At 38.7% G+C, this 22,819-nt stretch overlaps 1 protein-coding gene across 11 annotated transcripts in view; it reads left to right on the top strand.

Moving 5' to 3' along the window:
- Positions 1 to 2,731: 2,731 nt before the first annotated feature.
- Positions 2,732 to 22,819, top strand: part of Kif21a (kinesin family member 21A) — a 145,577-nt gene continuing 125,489 nt past the window's right edge. For all 11 annotated transcript variants that reach the window (XM_063254546.1, XM_063254545.1, XM_063254550.1 and 8 more), the window contains exon 1: positions 2,732 to 2,910. In XM_063254546.1, the coding sequence (XP_063110616.1) occupies positions 2,867 to 2,910 (44 nt within the window). In that variant the 5' untranslated portion in view covers positions 2,732 to 2,866. The remainder of the gene's footprint in view (positions 2,911 to 22,819) is intronic.

The following is a 22,819-nucleotide window of genomic DNA, read 5'->3' as shown; positions in this document are numbered from 1 at the left end:
CAAGTAAAGGGAAATAGCTACTGCCAATGGCCCAGGCAAGAATGTAATGACGTGTTCATGAAAGAGACCAGCATCACTGGCACAAGTTGATGACACGAAGGTCAGGGGTCAGGTAACACACAGGGTGAGGTCCACATGGGAAGAGGCAGAGAACCAAGAGCACACGGTCTAGAAGAACTCACTCTACCTGGGTTAGATGAGTATTTGACGTTTCCTGGAGGGGAACGACAACAATAATGTGTTTTATTTATTCCATTTCATTATTATTATTTTGCTAAGTTTTTATTCAAAAAGCTGCTCATGCTTGTTTAAAAGAAAGGCCATAAGACAAATGAAGTTGTGGAGCTTTGGATTTCCATCTTGCACAGGTAAACTATCATGTAACAGGAATGCAGCAGGAGCCACAACAGCCTTTCAGTCTTCTCTTTTCTATTACGGTCCTTAGGGGGAAATATAATTCGACATTTTCATCCAAAATCCTAGTGGTCTGCTGGGCTGAGGCAGGAGGATCATAAATTTAAACCCATCCTGGGCAATTTAGTAGCATAGCAAAAAAGTAAAAACTAAAGAAAGGGCTGGGGATGATTCTGAGCTCACCCCGGGCATTTCTCCTATGGGATGGAAGCAGGAGTGCATTCAGGCAAATTGTTTTGATGATCCTTGTAGGAAAAGACATTGTTTTAAGTCTCCAAATTACAATTGCCCAGTGTGGCTTGCAAGTAGCAGTCTCATTAAATATTTATTGAATAAAGGATTGAAATAGAATTTAAACCATTCTCACAGTACATGCTCTGCCTGTGGAGTTTTCTTCAAATAAGATGATTGATATAAATGAGCCCTAAGGAAAGCTGTTATATAGGAGTTACAGGCATCCGGAGTAAGCACAAAATGGGTGATCGATTGTATAACTTTCCATATTTGGGAGAAACTTATTGACTCCAATGACAATGGGGATTTGAATTTTCACAACGCTCTTCTGCCCAAGCACATGCATAATACAAACCCCAAACCACAGCTATAACTACAACCATATTTTGACCAGAAATTCTAGGCAGGCAGTCAGGACTGAAGTTGGCCTGAGATAGACTTTGAATGGTTGGCACCAGAGGTATGTACTGCACGGAATTAGTTAATGACATTTAAAACTAAGGACTCTTCCCACAGAGACATGATGTGAAACAATCAACAGGCAAGTGTCAGCACAGGGTTTGCTTCCCAGCAAGGCCACCCTCAAAGGGAGGTGAAGGTACCGCTGCTCCCCGCCTCCTCCCACGGGGCCTTTGTCCTCTGTCATATCTTAGGCACCTTGCCTGCTGCATCACAAAAGTTACCTGTCATTTCCTGTAAGCATTCACGTTGTGAGAGTGCCTATGGCGTTCTAATATGGACTAGGGCTATTTTAAACTAGGGTTTAAATTATTAAAACAAGCATTTCTCTCTCGTTTTGCTAAATGTGCTTTGCTGCTCCCCCTCCTTGCAGGGCTCAGGAAGCCAATGGGGCCCATCCAGATTTACCTGAAAGTGGCCTGGCCTCGCCTGCAGAAGAAGGCCCCACTGCCTTGTGTAGGTGAGGAAAGGCTCTCCCCGGGTTTGCCAGGGAGAGCTTTGTCACAATGTGTATCCTGCAGAAAGATACTGTTTTTGCTTTCTTTACAGTCCACCATGTATCTGTTACAATTTAGCTGGAGTGAGATTGAGACGGAGGACGTTTACAACTATTTTTTTCGGCTCAAAGCCTGCTGCCTTCTCCGACCCACTGTGTTGTAGCTTTGAGGGTCAGGATCTTTGACAGGTGTGTGATTTTAGATTATATACACTGAGGCGGTGCCTTTATTTGGATAGTGGCATTTAATCTATTGTAACTGTTTCGCATGAACCCACATGTTTATTTATAGAAATGTACGTGGCCATCCACAAAAGATACTCTGTGGCTGAGCTCACAAAGGCTGTTTCCACAGAACTGTCTAATGGCGTGTGGAAGCCCCACAATGACAAGCAGAAGCCGCAGTGGAACAACGCTGATAGAATCCTAGGACAGGAAGGTGCTTTCCGAGGGCCGGCAGGGAGAGAGAGACCTCAGCCAGGAAGGATTTACCACCTGGCTCGCTCAATGGGTATTCAGCCCCGGGAACCGTTGGCAAATTCTAAGGTGCAGTTCATTTACCAGTGTGCAAACGATTGAACAGAAACGCATTTAGCAACTCCTGGGGTAAATCATTTCCACGGCCCGCACTAGCGGCTGCAGCACCGCCCAGCTGCCCGGCCGCAGGGTCCCGGTCGGGGAGTCGGTGGCAAGTCGGTTCAACATGACTGACTGACTGCAGGACGGGAGGGGGGGTCCAAAGTCCACGCAGGGAGGACAATAAGGTGCACACAAAGCCGGCCCCCAGCAGCTGCTGGCGCGCGGGCGATTACAGAAGGACCCAGGCAGCCGGGCCGGCTCTCTGGGACACCGGGCGGCCAGTCCCCGCCTCCCTCCCCTCGGGGCTGCCCCTCCCCCTCCGCGCCTGGCAGCGCCCGCGGAGGGCAGCGCGGCCCAGGGCAGGGCAGGGCAGGGCAGGGCCGGGCCTGGCCGGCGGGCGCCGCGCCGACGCAGTGCGGGCCGGGCCGGGGCTCGGAGCCCGCAGCCTGAGGCCCCCGCAGCCTGCGCGCTCCCCGCCGCCGCCGCCGCCGCCGCCGTCGCGCGCGTCACTCGGGCGCGCTCGTCCCCGCCCAGGCCGAGCCGGGCCGAGCCGCAGCCGGCGGCGGAGCCCAGTCCCTCCCTCCGCGCCCTCCGCTCGTCACCTTGCCAGCCCGCCGCCAACATGGCTGGAGCGCGGCGCCGCCGCTGAGCCCGCCGCCCCTGCCGCCCCCTACCGCCGCCAGCATGTGGGGCGCCCCGGACGACAGCTCCGTGCGCGTGGCCGTCAGGTGAGGGGCGCGGGCGGGCCGGCGAGGGCGGGGGGCTCCGACATCCCGCGTGGGCGCTGTCACCCGTGCGGCCCCGGGGCTGCACACAAAGCGCCCGCGCGAGCCCACTCGCGGCTGCCGGCAGTGTCCCGCCAGCATCCGCGGCTGCGTGGGGCCAGCGGGCCGGGAGGAGTCGCTCCGAGCGGGGCGGGCGGCGAGCGGCCCGGGGACCCGCGACCGCGTTCGCGCGTGGGAGTGGGCCGCGGAGGGCGGGGGGGGGCGAGAAGGGGTTTCGCCCGCGACACCCGCGCGGGCGTTGGCGCAGTGCGGGCGCCCGCGGGGAAGGAGCTGTGACAGCCGCTCGTGGAAAATTGCAGCGTGGGCTCGGAATGAACAACATCAATGAAGCACGCATGGTTCACCGTCCTGCTAGTGCGTGGCCTTCGCGCTCGGAGAGTCCACTGTTCATTCATTTCTTTTTATTCTACCTGTAAGGGTTGTGGAGATAATGGGTTCCCCTGTAGTCTTTCTGGAAATGTGTTCTAAAATTTCTGTGGTGAAAGCGTTTCTGTAGTTATTGTTTTACGGACAGATTTTCTTTTCTGGTGTTATATCTTAATTGGGTAGAGAATGAGAGTTATGGATTCTATGTATCTTTAATCAATTTAAATGTAGTGAATATGAAAGATTCTCCAGTCCTCATTTTTACGGAGGAGTGAATTGCCACCCACGGTGGTGACAGTTTTATGATTGTTTAGAATCACCTGTTACAAAGCTTTGACGTTTTAATTCGCCTTTTTAAAATTATTAATCCAGGGTTTCTTATCTGTTGTTAGATTAGTTTTTCAGATTCACTGTCATTACCTTTCTTTTGACCTTAAAGTTGTGTGTTAATCACTGTATCAGGAAAAGGGAAAGGGAAGGGAAGAAGGAAAAATAAACCAACAAAAACCAAAAGAAAACAAAACAACAGCAACAAAAAACCCCAGTAAACTCAGAAAGAGGCAGTTTTCTTTTCTTTTCCCTCTGTGAGACCAGATTTTGCTAGGTAGTCCAGGTTGACCTGGAACTCTTTATCCTCCTGCCTCAACCTCCTGAGTGCTGGGATTACAGGTGCACCATCCGATAAAAGGCAGTTTTGTTAGCAGATCTGATCATGGAATGTGAAGAAAGAGGATAGCACAGTAATGAAAACAACAGATTTATCTTTGGGAGAAGCTACTTTTAGAGATTTGAGACTTAGGATAGTTTGTCCATCATTTCCAGTGATCCAGTTTCCAGTGGAAGTGAGCACAGATGGATGAAATGAATCTGAAGTGATATTGACTAATAAATATCATATCTAATATATCAAAGTGACCATATATAATTTTAAAAATTTTTATTATTTATTTATTTATTTTTGTGGTGCTGAAGATGGAACCTGAGGCCTTGTACAAGCCTGGCAAGTGACTACTGACCCTAGCCTTTATATTTAGTTTTGGTATGCCTGTTAGTATTTTTAAGGTGAAAAAATATGGGCCTGATTTTGGGGGAAAACACTTTTTTAGAAGCTTTGATGTAGCTTAGCAAGCCATAGAAGATTAAGTTTGGTGCTGTCATGGATTTTTTCATTAAATACATTGTTCTTTGGTCTAAACAGTGTTACTCTCTGTACTTATGGAAGAATTGCTATATTTCATATAGCATTTTAATATTTATAAGGTGACTGGACATATAATAATGATTTGTAACAAATTTATCAAGCATATATTCCATCTCTGTTATGATTTCTGAGCTAAAAATGCTAATAATTGTTTCACACCTAAGTACCTGAGTCAGGACTGTGTGTTAAAATGTTTTATATCATATAAAAATCTCATTTATTTCTCACAACAGTCTGTGACTTAGGTCCTGTTAATTTTATGGCCATCCTAAGGGGCACAGAAAAATTAATTAAGCTGCCCAGAGTTAAACCAGCACTGCATAGCAGAAGCAAAGTTCCAACCTAAGCAAGCCCAAGTTCTTAACCATTAACCCAGTATGGGTGGGAGGTAAAAACATCCTTTGTGAAGTTTTATTTAGGTTAAGGCCAGCTGTTTCTTCCTGGGTCTTGTACTAGTTCAGTTACAGAACAGTACCTTTGATAAGTTATTCATATCTTGACATTGCTAGAAAAATTTGAATGCAGAAAGCGAGGACCTGAACTTAAATCAACTAAAGTATTTCTTCAGATCATCTAAAATATTTCCTCAGAATTTTTCCAGTGGCTTTCTTGCCTGCCTTTCAATTCATGGCAGGCTTTGTCAGAAGGATAAATAAACCAGTGCAAAATTTTGTATTGTATACAAAATCAACAGGAATTTGACCTGCCTTCCCTTTCAATGAATAATGTAATATAGTTGACTGCAATTGTATAAATACACAAAGTGTCTGTGAGGTGCTAGTGTTTTACTAGTATGGGTTTCCTTTTTCAGATATAAAGTTTTAGTGAAATCTAAACAGCGAAATTTCTGATGAAAATTTTGTTAAAACTGACATGTGCTATGTATGTAATAGAGTATATAATCTGGATTTCAAAGGCTTAGATAAAACAATTGTTTGAATTATCTTTAAACTGATTACATATTAAAATGATATGTTGATTACATTGAGTCAAATAAATATTAAAGTCAGTTTCATCTATTTTTTCCTCTTTATTTTTAATTTTTGGTACTGGGAATCAAACTCAGGACCTTGCTCCAAATGGTCTCTTGTGCGGCTCAGCTATATCTCCAGCCCTATTTTTTTCTCTTTAAAATGTGGCAAAGAAGTATAAAACAATACACAGGAGGGAGTGTAGATTAACTACACACTTAGAACAAGAAAATATAAAACGTTGTACTGAATGCCTGTTTTTTGAGTGGTTACATGCACACACATGCACACGCATGCACACATATATACCTACACATAATGTGACTTAACAGCAGTACTTTTTCTCAAGAGTCTTAGGAATACAAAGGTATTGATTACAGACTCAATATGGTAGCTGATTTCCTAGAAAGTGGTAAATTGAATGAATGTGTTATCAAAAAATCAACAATAAAGAATATGTGTATTCTGTTCTTATTATCAAAGTAGTACACTAAGGAGAACTATTCAGGTAACTCAAAATGATAAAGCCAGTTAAACCTTTTGAATCCTAAATCTCAGATACTGAGATGTCATTCCCATAGATCATCAACAGTGAGTTTGGGCTGATGGGTAGTATGGTCTAATTTGTGTTTTGATTTGCTGTGTTTTCATCTTACCAAAGCACTTGTAAGAAGTGGCATTGGCCAGGCGATGGTGGTGCACACCTGTAATTCCAACACTTGGGATGCTGAGGCAGGAGGATCCTTGAGAGTTCGAGACCATCCTGGGCTGTAAAGTAAGCTCAAGCTCAGCCTGAACTGCATAGTGAGACCCTGTCTCAAAAAGGCAAGACCTCAGACCTGTCACTGGCAGTGTTGTAAGGTGACCTTCTTTTACTCCTTCCCCATTTTGAAGTGACATCCTAAAGCTATGAAGAGTTATCCGATCTCATGCTGTCCATTAAATGTGATTTTTATTATAGGTCAAATGGTTGGTACTAATGATGCCTCTGTATTGATAGGAAGGAACTATTTTGACAGTTGAAGGGTGACTTTTCCAATAAGATACTTACTTTTGCTATCTTGTTACTGGAGAAGAAACACTGAAGCTATTATGATCTCTTTCTCCTAGTTTTAGTCCATGTGTGCAGTTTTTACTTACATTAAAATCCTGTGAGCCAGCTAAGACAGTTGTTACCTTTATTTCCCAGAGAGAAGAGTGAGTCTGTAGGCTACCAGATTACCTCTTCAGGGCTTCTTAGCTAGTAAGGATGAGAACTGGAACTCAAATTGAAGTGTGTGCTATTTCTGGGATCTTAAACATATTTCCAAATATCATAAAAAAATTTTCACTTACTAATTTCAATGTAATGTGGGTTTCCAAGGCTGGAGTGCTAAATATGAAGTTATTTAGGTATTTGAAACAACTTAATGTTTAGGAAACATAGAAGCAAATGAACAACCTTCTGGGCAGCATTTATTTTAAGGAAATAGACCGTTATTTGGTGTTTGTTCATTTGTTTATTCCTTCCTTCATGCAACAAATGCTTCTTAAGTGCTTGTTAGATTGGACACTTTCCTACTGCAACATAGATAGCGTACATGAGTTGAAACTAACATAAATAGAACCAAAAGCACAAACTAAAAATGCAAAACAGTTGTTACAGTTGAGTTTTTCTTATTTCTTAATAGCATTTTAAATTTATATATTTCTCAAAAACAATGATTATAAAAATGTATGCTTCCAGGGGCTGGGGATTTAGCTCAGCGGCATAAGCACCTGCCTTGCAAGCAGGCAGTCGTGAGTTTGATCCCTGGTACCGATAAAAATGAAACACACACACACACACACACACACACACACAAAATGTATGCTTCCAAATATATTTTATGTAAAATATTGAACTCCAAGGCTTGTGCATTAGGAAGATACTGTGTGGATTGTGTCCTATTTTTTGTCTTTTTCGGTACCAGGGATCGAACTCACGACTGCCTGCTTGCAAGGCAGGCGCTTATGCCACTGAGCTAAATCCCCAGATCCCAGTCATGTCCTTTTTAATGCAGCATATGCCTTACTTGTATGCCCGTGTATTTGTCTTACAACGTAATATAAATAAGAGAGGGCATTAAAGAAGTAGCAGATGACGTGAATTGAAAATCGATGAAATTGTTTCTTTTTTAAATCATAATGTGATTGTTTTTCTTCAGCTAATAAGTATGAGAATTGGAACTCAAATTCAAGTTTCTGCTGCCTGTTTCTGGACTCTTAAGCATATTTCCAAATGTCATAAAAATATTTCACTAATTTCAATAAAATGTGGCTTTCTAAAGCTTAGAAGGAGCATAAAAATGTGGTGGACTCTTTATTATTTGGAATTGCATGGAATTTCAGGTTTCATGTTTATTACTACCCCTGAGCTCTTGTCATCTTACTTGCTAATTGGTTAACGTTTTGATGCATAATTATGGGGTAGTATATGATGTACTAGAAAATCCTGTTTAGTGAAGCTATGCAAGCAGAAATTATCTTAGCAGTTAATTCTGTAATGTCCCTAACCTTCCAATTCTCATCAATTTTTCCTCAAAGATGTTGACTTGGAATGTTCACTATATGGATGTTTTCTCCAAGACAAGTTACAACTTATCTGTGAGACTCTGACTTAGAAATGGTTGTTTTTTGGTTAATGTCAGACATGACCTGACGTTACCTGAGTATCACATTACAAAGAAAGCACATCAGTGAAAATGTATGCCAGATGATGCATATTATTTGTGCTTTAAAATTATTATTAGAGTAATTTTATTAAAAAACTGAAGTGTGTTTATTGTTTTTTTCAGTGTTTCTTTCAGAAAAGGGGATTTATAAATTCTGTCTTTCATCTTCATTTCCCAGTGGATCTTCTCAGAGTATTAAAATAGTTTTCTAGTTGCTTAGGCTTTCTTTGAAGGCAATGACAGGCAAGCCAAAGGGCACAATTTTTATGACACTCTATAATTATTATGAGATTTATCTGGATGTTTAAGAATTATATTTGAGGTTCCTTTTCCATTTGTTTCTTGGAATTAGTAAAAACTTATACGTTAAACGTAACTTTTATTACCTTTAAAATTACTGGCAAAAAGGTTTAAAACTGAAAGGGACCTTGACCAGACTAGATGGTTGAGGGCCTCCCTAGAAGATGGTTGTAACAGTAGAGATCAGAGAGGGCCAAGAATTGCTTCAGGTCACACAACTAGCAGATCCAGTCTTCTGTTGGTAAACACTACAGATTTTTCAGGACTTCATGATTTTCCAGATGACATTCCAGAAGTAGAATCTTTGTACAGTATTTGAAAAACAGAAATCAAAGCACTAGTTTTAATCCTATAAATTGTGACAGTAGTTTTTTTTTTTTTTTTTTTTTTCCTGATGCAGAGGATTGAAACCAGGGCTTTATACATGCAGGGCAAGAGCTGTACTACTGAGCTACACCCCATATCCCTCACATAAATTTAATTTTTAATAAATTAAATTTCTAATTATAAAATAATTTTAACAAATGTAAAGTTTGTGTGTGTGTGTGTGTGTGTGTGTGTGTGTGTGTGTGTTCATGTATGTGTGTATTCTAGGCTTGGGACATGGCTATCACATAATCCTTTACCTTCATGCTCAACATTTTTTTTTATTCCAATGAAATAAAGGATTACAGCACATTCCAGTAATAATAGTCTCATTACAGGGGAGAAGGATGGAGATTGGGTTGGTGTGAGCCTCATGTATAGAAATCTGGGTGGTTTAAAACAAACCCATTTTTATGTTAGTTCACTGGGAATATAGTTTGTAAGCTTTTTAGTACATCTCTCAGCCTTTCCAATTCTTATTTCAGAAGATAATGGACAATATAACAGAGAAGTAAAGAATGCAATATGTTTTGATTGTAACAGAGGCCAGCCACCCCAAAATTATCTAAACCATACTTCTGTGGAAAGCCTTTGTACATTTCTCTGAAGCAGAAAAAAATTCTGCTTTTGGGGATATATAGTCTTTTCTTATGTTATTCTTCTCTTCTTCCTCTAAAATAGAATATTGAATGCTTTAAAAATAGTAATATGGTCACAAAATTATTACAATAGAGCATTTGAAGGACATTGGGATGATTGAGGGGAAACAAGTGCAGATCTCAATGGCTGATGGCCATTGAGGATTCAGTCCTGAAGACGATTTGTGTGACTGCTCCGCTCCATCTGCTAAATGTTCATGTGTGGCTGTGGAAAAGTGAAGATCAGAGGGCCCCAGAGTCTAGAAGATCAAATACAGTTCAAGGTTTATGCCTCACTTTTTTGTAACTCTTAATGTGTAGTGAGAGTTTGACTTTTGAAACTGGATTTAATGTTAGTCTCAACTTTGGAGGGTAGTGACTTATTTAGGCAGGACAGTATCTCTGAATATGACCTTTGAATTATATTTTTTTGAGTAATTACATTGTTTGACATGGCTATCAGTTAGAGTTGCTCTGAGTGATTTGTTCAACCCACGGGAAAAAGATGTCTTGGAAAGAATCAAGCTATCATTATTAGGATGCACCATGTTGATTACATGGAATACTGGTGAGGAATAGGGCATCTTTACCTTCAGTTGTATATCTAACTGTAGTTATTTTTTGGGTTAGAATTCATTTATCACATCATTGAATTTGGACTGTGTACTGGAATTATACAAGGTGCATGGCTATTGAAGGTAACGTCACACAATATAAATGAACATTGGTTGGTTAGAAAAGTGTTTTAGTCTGGATTATTACCCATGATAAACTTGGTGCTGGCTTCATAGTTCTCTATCTACCTCAGTGGACTTGGGAAAAGATTAGAAGAGAAAAATCAAGTGAAAGCACTTACAAAACAATTTTTGTGCAAACATAGGTAATGTCTGCTATAATAAACCATGGGTACATTGGCTGTATTCCAAACTCTAGGAATTGGATTAATCATTCTCTGTTGTATAATCCATAGCCTGAAAGTGCTTTAAAAAGTATTTGTGTTTGGCTGTCATGGTGGTGCATACTCGTAATCCCAGCACTTGGGGGACTGAAGCAGGAGGGTCATGAGTTCGAGACCAGCCTGAGGTACAAGAGCTCAAGTGCAGCTTAAGCTATGCAGAAAGACTGACTGAACAAAACAAAAGCAAAGCACAAAACTAAAAAAAGTACCTATATCTGTTTTACTTTTTGAGTGTCTATCCTACCAAGATTCCTTCTTTTATAGTTTAATAGAATCCACCATTTTTGTTCTTTCTTTTCCTATCGAGGTTTTCAGTTGTTATGGTTCTTAGTATTTTGTAAAGTTACTACCATATACTTTGTGAGATTAGCAATAGTTTTGAGTTACACTAGCTTCACTAATTGTTTAACCTAACATAAGAAGATAGTAGCTGGGTGTGGTGGTGCATACCTGTAATCCCAGCACTCAGGAAGCTGAGGCAGGAGAATTGTTTGAGTTCAAGACCAGTCTGGACTATAAAGTGAGCTTGGGGCCAGCCTGAACTGCATAGTGAGACATTGTCTCAAAAAGACCAAAACAAAACAAAACAAAAGAAAAGTCATTAAATTGAATACTAAAAATGTGTGAGTTTTTCTTTTGAATTGGCTTGTGTCTGGTTTTTGAAGCCATTGCTAATCCTTTTGCTTTGCTCATCAACTTTGACAAAAAGACACTAAACTGGGTAGAGTGAGGAGCATGTTGTAAACTGAGAAACTGGACTGGAAGTTTTGCAATGTGTTTCCTTGTCGTATACTTTTTTTCCTGGTATCTGGAGATGACAGAGTAACACACCTGGTACATTCACTGATAGAGCTATGTGAGACTTAGCCGAGAGCCTTTGAAGACAGGGCTGATACTTGGAGAAAAGGAAAAGTCTCATGGAAGCCTTGCTGAATGGCTTCTAAATCATCTTTAAATTTCATCAAGAAGTTATTTTTATTTAATTTTTAAATTAAAGACATATAATCATGTTAGGAAAAGGAACAGATGTGGAAAACAACCAATCATGGTTCACTGGCTTTGTGTAATTGCTATTGGAATTTTTATATATTTCTTTTTGTTTAGTTTCATAACTGTGTTTATTTTGGAAATTGTTGTAATCAGCATGACTTTTTAGCCTGATACTTACCACTTTATAGTGTATAATAAAGGATTTTCCATATATTTATGTTAAGAAAGGACATTTTGAGTAATATGCTAAATTATGCATAATCGGATTTCAGTACTGTATAGATTGAATCAGTATGTCCAACAGTAATCTAATTGACAGACCTGTGTTGTTTAATGCAGGCATCAATATCATTTTCCTGTCTCCTGTAATTTTTGGTAATGTTTTTGTTTTTGCCAATGAGCACAAACTTTATTAATGACCATTTCCTGTTATCAAAAGGTGCTATCAAAAGTACATCTGCTCTCATAGAACATATTATTAAATTCTTTTTAGAAGAAGCTATATGGATACTTAATTGTAACTTTTGTGTATCAAGATATAAATATTGGAATACTACAGATAGTTACCCAACACATTATTGTAAATTACTGCTGATAAGCCAAACACAGGTTCATAATCATTGTGTTCCTTGAAAATTGGTGTGTTTCTTTTTTTTGGAACTAGGGAAGGAACTGGAGACCTCATGCCTGCAGGCAGGCACTTGTACCACTAAGCTAAATCCCCAGCCCAAGTGAGCGTGTTTCTAAGATGCTAATTTAGTTCTTTACTTTCAGTTCTGTGCAGAGCACTTGGGTCTGAAGAGGCTGTCGATCAGTGAGGCTGGATCTGTCCTGCCTTAAAATGGAGTCATCAACTGCTGATTAAACTTGAAATGACACATTACACTCCTGGTTATTTGGCCTTCCACCTACATTTCTGTAATCCAAAACTGACATCTGTGACATTTCTGAATGTCAATTTAGGGAATACAGTGTGATAATTTTGAATTGTAGCTTGCCAACTTGCCCTTCACTTAGTCACAATTCCATCTGTCCTTGATTATATTGTTGCCTATTTTGTTACATCAGCATAATTGGACCTTCTGCTACCTTTGTAGCAAATTGAGTTCTTGTCTTTAAGTATAGAGTTGTTTTAGTTAGCTTTGGTTCTTAATTTTATATTGAGTTGTATAAACTCGTTATAATTTTTCACTTATCTTTTACTTGTGTTCTAAATTCTTTTGATGTAGAATAACATTCAAGAGCTTTTGATGATTTTGCACTTTAATTAAGTTTAATTAGTTAATTTTGTCTTTTGAGACAGGGTCTCGATATGCAGTTCAGATTGGCTTTGAGCTTACTTTGTAGCCCAGACTGGTCTCAAATTTGCAACTAACTTCCTGCCTCAGTCTCCTGAGTGTTTGGATTACAGATGTATGTCACCATGCCCAGATGATTTTGCACTTTTAAATTTGAGCCTGTTTGGACATCAGTTCTGTGGGTTTATTTGGTATTTTTCAGTATTTGAATCCCACCCCATTCTATTTAAAACCTGCCATTGGGTCCTGTGGCTAATTGTGATATGAAGTCCAGTTATTTCAGTGTTTGCTATTCAGAGCAAGGTTATGAGTTTGGTCCCAGGATGTGTTTGTTAGTGTAGCTCCTTTTTAATATAACTTTACAGTGACCATACATTCAGCTGTTCAGAAGCAGGGACTGGATATAAGTGAGAATACATCTTTTAACACTGGTGAATAATTCCCCAATTCTGTCCTAAAATTTTCATTTCTTTTGTTAGACTATTATGAGTAAAGATAAAATCACATTGAATGTCTATAGGAGCTTAATAAATACTGAAAGCCTATATGGGCTAAATAAGGAAAGATAATACCTATTTTATGCTTGTCATGAAAATTAAATGAGACCTTACATTGAAACCTTTATCACACTATTGGAACTTATTAAACACTTTAAATAGAAATGACCACTGTAATTTTTGTTATGACCATTTTTCTGTTGCAGAAGAGAAAGCTATTCAGAGTGATTATTTTGATTCATTGTTTCTGAATTCTGGTTAAGTAGGGGATGACAGGGTAAGTTAAAAAACAAAAGAAACAAACAAAAAAATATGTCTTGGGTGGTTGTTTGTCTGTCCTCTATGCCTTTCCCCTGTCCTGGGAGTTGAATTATTTGGTCTTCATCAAACCTGCTGCCATTGGCATTTTTAAAAAGATGCCCTAAGTGACTCTAATCTGTAGCAGTGTTGAAAACTGCTAACTAGACTAGGAGCCTGTGCATATGTTACACTGCAATCTCTGTCTTCCTTAACTTCTTTTATATGGAGTCTCTGATCCCCTGAATGGGCAGCTCATTCCCTCTGAATTTCTGGGTCAGTCCTGAATAAAGCTGCAAGTAAATTAGAGCAGTGGTTTTTGCTCCACTAAACTGTTAGTTTAAACTTTGTGTTACTGCCCCAAACTTCGCTCTTGACTGTAGCTATTTGTTTTAGGTCATATCTTTCTCTTTAACGTCTGATAGCGTCTCTTTAACATGTGGCTTCTTAGTTTCCTGATTTATTTTCTTTTCCCTATATAGCTTGAATCCAAACACACTTGATGAAGTGTGATAATGAAAGGCCTCTTTCTGTGGAAAGAGAAACGTATCTCCTTTCATGCCAGCTTGAATCTTCAACTCTCTTGACACTCTCAAAACTAGAAGTGCTACCACGCATAATCTGCTTCCACCTGTAAGCATGTGCTGGCTTGGGTACAGCCTTCGTCACCTCTGGATCTCACTTGGCTTCTATGGCATCAGCCCTCTGGCCAAGCTTGTTGTTCAGCTTTTTTCTTTACCCCACCCCAGCCTGGAGGCCCTAGGATGTTTTGAGACTAAAGTCAAAGTCATCTGAGATCAGGAAGATGTGATTCTGATGTGGGATTAACATGAAACTCATCCCACCTACACCCACCAAACAAAAGCCATTAAGGTCCAAGAACTTGACCAATATATGAAATATGTTAAGGTTAGTTGGCAAAACTAAATTGACATGTGTTTTCTAATATCAATTGTTAAGAAAGACTCTTAGGTTGTTTCTGTGACATTTTAGTCAAAAAAGATCTATATTAGTTTGTCAGCATACTGCAGTTGTAAATCTTCATCTGCAACATTCTCTGTGTGTCTCTGTCACTGTCTGTCACAGTGGTAAAAGAGGTCTGTTTATTGTAGTGCTGAGGATCAAATCAGAGGCCTTGCGCATGCTAGGCGAACACTACCACTGAGCTATGCAGCTGTCTTGTCATTTTGCAATGCAGGTTTTTGGTCACTTTTGAACAGTGAGTCCCTTTGCATTGATATACAAATGATCTTTGTGGCTTTTGTTGTGACCTTATAAAACACAAAGTGGCAGCGTGGCATCTTACCTTCAGTAAAGCGACCCAGAGACTGTATGCCATGCTAGGCCACTCCACAGATACTGTGCTTCAGTTGCTCAGTATGTGACTGGCACGGTGAAGTGCATCAGACATTGCTTTTCTCACACCAGTGTCACTGCCAGTGAGGTGGGGGTAAGAAAGAAGAACATGGAAAGGGAACTGAGGCCACTGATTCTTGAAATCACGTAGCCCCCCTAGCTCTTTGTTCTAGATGAAGACCTCAAGCTCTGGAATGATAAGATCATTCCAGTATTTATCAAGGAATTGGTGAAAACTGTCTGCTCTGTAGCCTCACATTACTTGTTAATTTATTTTTGTTCTTATTTTAATTGGCATATACTTGTACTTATGTGTGGGCTATGGAGTTTGATATATGAATACAATGTGTAATGATGAAATCAAGGTAATCAGCTTTTCCAACTCCTCAAATAATACTATTTTTATGTGCTGGGAACCTTCAGACTCATCTCCTCCAGTTATTTTGAAATGTATGATTAGTCTTTGTAGATTGCAGATGCCACGCGGTGCCGTGCAACACCAGAACTACTTCCTCTCTCACCACTGTTCGTCCACCTCCTCTTTCCCAGCCTCTGAGCATCTGCATTCTGTTTTCTGCCTCAGTGTGGCCAGCTTTTCCTGTTGACTTTGTCTCTTCCCTTTATTCCCACTTCTTCCTTAATGTTAGTCTCTTTTGCTGCATCATTTATTGAAAAGAAATTTGAACTTTAGAGTTATGAGTTTAAAATTTCAGGACAGCTGCTCAACCTTCAAGAGCCTCTGTTCTCTCATCTGTAAGACAGAGTTAACACTCAGTTATAGGGTTGTTAGGGTTATAGGAATGTTGTAAACACTTCACATTTATGAGTGTTTGAAACATGTTAGATTCTTTTATAGTTTTGTCTTCTTGCTCCCATCTTTTTAACTCTATCTCTAACTCTTGTCTTTTCTTCTAGGTAGTGTCTAGTGACTAGTCATAATTTCTTTTCTCTTTATCTCTAAGGATTTGGAAAGTACTTACTGATTTCCACTGCTTGTCTGACAAGGTGAGCTGAATGGCACGTCAATCCTTAGATCTCCTAAATGTATTGTTAATCTGAGCACATGATACCAAGGCTTTTATTTAGACTTCAAAAGTGAACAAACACACATAAACACTTCATGTATAATCTCTAAGAGAGCAGCGCATTGTTTTTCTGTGCATGTCTAATTTGAAGTAATTTTTAAAGATTTATTTGAGGTGACAAGAATTCCTTTGTTAACTTAAAAAGATATTTGATTAATTTTCCCTTTCCTCTTTGTAGTTATAAGACTAGTCATTTAACATATTTTAAAACTTTAATTACTTTGGTTAAAAAGGCAAAAAAAATCAATGAACAGGCATTTGTGATTTTCGCTTTTTTTGGTAATATATTATTCAATAATTAAAACTTCCTTATTTACACAAAAATGGCTACATAAACCTTTGACTAGATGACTAACTTTGCATTGAAAACAAGTTTCTGAGTGTAAGAGCAACAAAAAGTCTGAAATATAAATGTTTCTGCAAAACACTTTTTAATATAAACTGCTTTAGAAGAAAAGCTTGACTTTTTTTTTTTTTTTGGTGTTCATAATCAAACTCAGGGCCCCATGTATTTGTATATTCTATCACTGAGCCATATCACAGCCTTTGATTGAGCTTTTGAAACAAGTATGGACCTTAGACTATATGTGGTAGAAAACTAAGTAATTTGTTTTCTTCATATTTTGATGCAAATCATGTTCTCTTTATCTGTAAAAAAAAGAAATGCAGCAACAGAAATTTCTGCTTCAAAAAGCAGTCATCTTGCTACTTAAAAAATCAGTTATGTTTATTTGCACATTACATAATTTCCCTTTTAAAATTGAATCTTCTAAAATGAACTTTGATGATGAACATACTGCTGTTGGACTTTAAGTGCAGATCGCTTCCACTGACTCATTTTGAGGTGGCAGTGATGTAAAAAGTAGGCCTGTGGAAAAATAATGACATCACTCTATGACTCAGGTCTTGTGTGTAAATTGGATAACACTTCCAAGAATACATTAGTCTTGGTAAAGTGTAAGCAAGTATAGAGAAGTTGCTTATGTAAGTATATTCTCATATCTAAACAAATGAATTTGTGAGGGTAGTAGGTAACCCTGCCTCACATTCCTGCCCTTTCCAATTAAATTCAGCTCAGCTTAATGTATTGCAAATTAATTCAATTTATTAGTTACTGGGATCCACTAAGATCAAATGCACTCAACTTACTTTGCTAGGGATCAGTTATGACTTTTGCTCTTAAAGTACACAGTCCTGTAGGGAGAATGTTACATGTCTATTCAAGACCTGATTACTGATCCCTGAGACATGCCAAAAATGAGTGTGATCATCTTATATGCAAGTTGTTACAGTAGTCTCCCCTACAGCCATTGTAACCACATTAGCCACTTGGAAGGACTTTTAAACTTTTATTTATTATTGGTACATATCAGTGATAAAGAAAATGAGATTTATTTTGGAGGTATGCAGTATTGGTATATGCATATAACATTTTGATTAATTTTATCCCATTATCCCATTCCCTTTTGTCCCTCCTTTTGATTCACTTCCGTGTCTCTAAAAGTCTCTAAAAGTCTACCTCCTAGCTTCCTGTCATCTGTCATTTATCTGTCATTTATCAGTTCCGTCCACTTTTCTGGAAATGACATAAATTTGTTCCTTATGGCTGAATAAGATTCCACTATGTATACAGCTCACATTTACTTTTTTTTTTATTTCTACTTTCCACCAGCTCACATTTTCTTTATCTATTTATTTGTTGATGGACATCTAGGCTGTTTCTACAGCTTAGCTCTTGTGAATGGTGCTGCTCTAAACCTGAATGTTTTTGTATCACTATGCTGTCTTTAACTCTTTTGGGAATATGCTGAAAAGTGGTATTGATAGATATTAGTGTATCTATTAGATACACTAATAGATGGTGTATCTATTGTAGAGTTTTGAGGAATCTTCATACTAATTTTCACAGGGGTTGTGCTAGTTTACTTTCCCACTGACAGTGGGTTCCTTTTCCTAAATCCTTGCAGCATTCATTAGTTTTGTCTATTCTTGATAGTAGCCATTCTGACTGCAATAAGATGGCATCTCAGTGTAGTTTTGATTTTTTTCTCTAATGGGACATTAGCCAGTTTTTAAGACAGAAAAATGACTTTTTATTTTCCATAGTAGTAATATAAGTGCTTTTTAATAATTAAGTCTTATAAAATCTGACTTGCAGTTGCTTAATCTTTAACCCAGGCCCAGTGGTTTATGAACTCTCTCTTCTGTATATTTTATCCTTTCTAATACTTTCCTGATTTCTGTGCTTATTTCATTTTTAAAATTTCTATACATTTTATTGTATTTTCATCAGACATAATATTTGCAAAGTTTTACTGACATTTTCTTAACCACATGTACCAGTACTTAGGTACTCACAAATATATGTGTATACATGAGCATACTCAAACATGTCTGCATGGCCTTTTCCTGCTCACATAAGTAACTTTCATTGCATGGCCAACATTGATCTGAGTAAAGTAGGAAGCCTCAGTGGAAATTTCCTAAAATTTTCCATTTTTAAGAATATTTTATATACAATTTAATAATCTGTTGTTAACTCAGTATCATTTAAAAATATGTTCATTTCATTAATTATCAGTTTCCCCTGGGTACTAGGCTGTTTTTCCCCCTCTGTAGATTGTTTCTGGTTACCGTGATTGATCTGTTATGGTCTACAAGTTGTCATGTACACTCAGGACCAAAACATGTTGCCCTTTTAGTATTGATAGTTTAGCTAATACGTAGACTTCTAGATGTCATAATCAGCTCCATTTGTTAGTGTCCAGTCTTCTTTTAAATGTGCCTTTCAGAGTAGCCCTTATAGAAAAGCAGCAGCAACTTGACTTTCTAAGAGGAAAAGGGGGTGTTGAAAGAATAGATTCCTTTAAAATTGATTCCTTTCCTAGTTTTTAACCTGGGGAGATTCAGTTTCCTTGTGTGTAAAAAAATGCTGCTACTTATAGGTTGTTACTTTCTAAGGGTGCTTTTCCTAATTCTACCATATTCTTAACACTCTCGTCCCTTAGCATAAATAAGTGTGGCATGTATTATATGGTAGTAGGTTTTTTTGTAGATTGCTTTGTAGACTGCTGTCTATAGTGTTGAATTTGGTCGTTGGTTTTCCCTCTCCTTCATACGAACTGTAAATTATTCAAGAGCATGCACGGATGGGCTCTTTTATTTGTTCTTTGCTCTCTGTTAAGTACTCAGCAGAAATGTCAGTGCTATTGTTCTATATGAGAAGAGAAAAAGACTGTTTTCTTTTTCTTTCTTTTGCCATGCTGGGATCAAATCTAGGACTGTGTGCATGCTAAGCAAATGCTCTACTACTGAGCTATACTTCCAACCCTTATTATATATCTTTCTGATAATTTTTAAGGCGATATTAGTTTGTTAAAATTTTTTTTCTATTATTGATAGGAAGGGTGCTCTCGATGTGAAGGACATATATAGATACAAGCAAGACAGGAATTTTTACCCATGAGGGTCTAACATTGTGGTCAGAAATAATTTAAAAAAATAAATTTAAGATTAAAAAATAAATATTGGATATTAATATGTACCAGGAAGATAAAACAATATACTTCCTCTTTATTAGCCGTGGTTGGGAGAAGACATTTGAGCTGATTCTTGAATATTGAGTGATGATCCAGGACAACTCTGGCAAAAAAGCTTTCTAAGAAAAGCAAGTGCAAAAAAGCATTGAGAAGTAAGCTGGCATATTAGTTGGAACATTAGCTGGAATTGTTAGTTATAAAAGAGCAGTATACTCTGATCTAAGAAACAGAAAAGAGGATGGAAACAGAGAAGTTCCAAGAGATAGGGAGAGCCTTATAGTTCACAGTGGAAAATCTGGACTTTAATTTTATGATTGCTATGTACAACATGGACTGTATTTTAAGAGACAAAAGTAGAGTGGAGAGGCTAGTCAGAAAGCTTTTGGGGTTTCAGAGAGAGATGTTAGTCCAAGAATACCAGCACTATCAGTGGTAACAGCAGATTTGGAGAGATCTAGCTATTTAGTCTTCCTGATAAAGACAGACTGCAACCTGTAATGTACATCAATGGATGAGGCAGTGTGTCAGTGATAGCAATACTGGCCTTGCAGGTAGTACCGTCTGGCAACAGGAGCTGTAAAGATATTGAGATATTTAGAGGAGCAAGGAGAGAGACCAGTTAGAGATTAACTAGGGAACAAGGCTAAGACTCATTGTAGGCACTAATTTATGTGTGTGTGGAAGAAAAAGTGGCATTACTTAGGAGCGCTTTAATAAAGACCATGCCCTTAGGGGGTGAGCAAGTGAGGTTTTATGTTGAGAGTACTGTATAGGTGAAGTTTTTTTTTTTTTTTTGTCTTTTTCCTTTTTATCGGTACCAGGGATCGAACTCACGACCGCCTGCTTGCAAGGCAGGCGCTTATGCCGCTGAGCTAAATCCCCAGCCCCATAGGTGAAGTTTTTAATGAAAAATACTTCATCTTTATGTACTTAGGAAGCATGATGAACAAGACGCATCAGTTCTAAACTCACATGTCCCTCACAATAATCCTGTACTGTAAGTTACTGCTATTAGTCACACTTTGTAAGTGAGGACCATGAGAAGATAAGCGATTTGTCTGTGACCACCCTGTGGGACGTGCCAGGGTTAATCAGAATGGTGGCTCTAGGGCATGGTACAGGCTTACCCATTCTACTGGGTAGGATAATTTGCAACATTCTATGAGGTGTTTGAAGCATTCTATGAGATAGTTAGGAAGGCAGGGAGAGACGGACAGTGGGATTCAATTAGAGAATATATAGGCAATTCCTGAATAAACATTTTTACTTTGAAAGATGATCTTTGAAGTTAGACTTCTTGAGTCTGGCAGGCAATTCAATGAGCTTTTTCTATACTTAAAAACAGAGCAACCGGAAGATCTTAAATTGGTAGTTTTGTTGGGGTCTGTGGATATTTTGCTAAAAAAGTGACTAATGACCATTTTGAGGTAGTTCCTGACACCACGGAGAGAGAATGGTGGGGTGTTCCTCTCTCTGCCTGACTTTCTAGCATTCTCCTGGCTTCTGTTCCCTCCATATCTTCCTCATATGTTCTCATAGCATTTTATAGCAAATGTCAGTTTGCTGCTGTTCTAAACTGTCCTCAGCAAAATTCCTACAAAATGGTTTATTTTCATTTTTATCCAACATTAGCAATAAGAAGTGTCACACATCAATTGATTACCAAACAGCAAGAGTAAATTTTAATTGCTTATATACTGTTTTCTCACTCTTTGATTTCCCATCATCAGATTTTCTAGCAGCAGATACCATTTTTTCTGTTTATTTATATGTCTGAACGCTGTAGGACATACTTAGGCTTTCCTAGGAACTCACCCATCCTGGGTAGAGGCTCTGCCATGGTCCAGTCTTCTATGAGGTGGACATTTAGAGTTGGCAAGATGCCATAAATCCTCTTTTTTTTTTTTCCACATTTTGTATTTTATTACTCCTTAGTTCTTATTACTTTTTTGGGGGGGAGAGAATAAAGTCAAATATGGCAAAACAAAGCTGTAAGTCAAAACCAAGGATAGACATAGCACATGATGTAGAACAGAGTACAAGGTTATCAACAATGGTTATCAACGTTGTCTCTTGTTTCCTTAAAAGGAATTGTCCATCTCATTAGATATTATAAAGCCGGACAAAACAGTGGAGAACAAGACCAATAAAACTTAGGCATTGTGAACATTACAGGACTTCCAAAGGAGACAATAGTCAAACCAGAATGGGCATCTTTGTGAATCTTATTGCCTTCAAATTAGTTGCCGATACCTTCAAACTTGCTACTATCGCACAGAACGGAACAGAGTCTAATCAGTCAAAACAAGATCTTGGGAGTATTACAGGACTTCAAAACAAGTTAATAGGAGATCAAAAAGAGTTACTACTATATATCCTAATTTTTGAAGTTTTTCCCTTAATTAAAATAAACATAAGAAATAGCTAAATAATTTTTTTAAAGAATAGTAGTTACCATAGTGTCTGTCTTTTTCCTTAAAATATTTGGATAAAACTTCATATACTATAGCTTCAAATATTTCCATATCAAAAAGCCCAGAGTAAAGCCTTTCTAATTAATAAGTGAGAATTTTATAAGGCTTCAAGGCCACATAATGGGGAATCATGATTATCACATATTTTTATATATTTGAATCATTACTTACATTAGGGAAACTATTCGGTATTCATACATGCGAGATTGATTTATTTCACTTATGAGTATGGTCTCAAGCTGCGCCCATTTATTGATAAATATCTCAATGCGATCCTTCTTTATAGCTGAATAATACTCCATTGTATAGAAATACCACAATTTTTTTATCCATTCCTCAGTTGATGGACACTTGGGTTGTTTCCAAGATCTGGCGATTACAAATTGTGCTGCTATAAACATAGGTGCACACATATCCCTGTGGTATGATGCTTTCAGTTCTTCTGGGAATATGCCTAGAAGTGGAATAGCTGGAATGAATGGGATTTCCAATCCCAACTTTTTGAGAAACCTCCAGACAGACCTCCACAAAGGCTGTACCAGTCTACACTCCCACCAACAGTGCAGGAGAGTTCCTTTTTCCCCACAGCCTCTCCAGCATTTGTTGTTGTTGGTTTTCTTGATCCTGGCCATTCTTTCAGGAGTGAGATGGTATCTCAGTGTGGTTTTAATTTGCATTTCTCTAATGACCAATGATGATGAGCATTTTTTCATGTATTTATTTGCCATTTGCATTTCTTCATCTGAGAATTGCGTATTCATCTCAGATGCCCATTTTTGGATTGGATCTTTGAATTTTGGAGGTCTGAGTTTTTTTAATTCTT

The sequence above is a fragment of the Cavia porcellus genome, unplaced genomic scaffold (genome assembly GCF_034190915.1).
Source record: "Cavia porcellus strain 051 isolate PalLab524CR breed Dunkin Hartley unplaced genomic scaffold, mCavPor4.1 scaffold_8, whole genome shotgun sequence".
NCBI lineage: Eukaryota > Metazoa > Chordata > Mammalia > Rodentia > Caviidae > Cavia > Cavia porcellus.
This window is presented reverse-complemented; position numbering and strand designations above follow the sequence as displayed.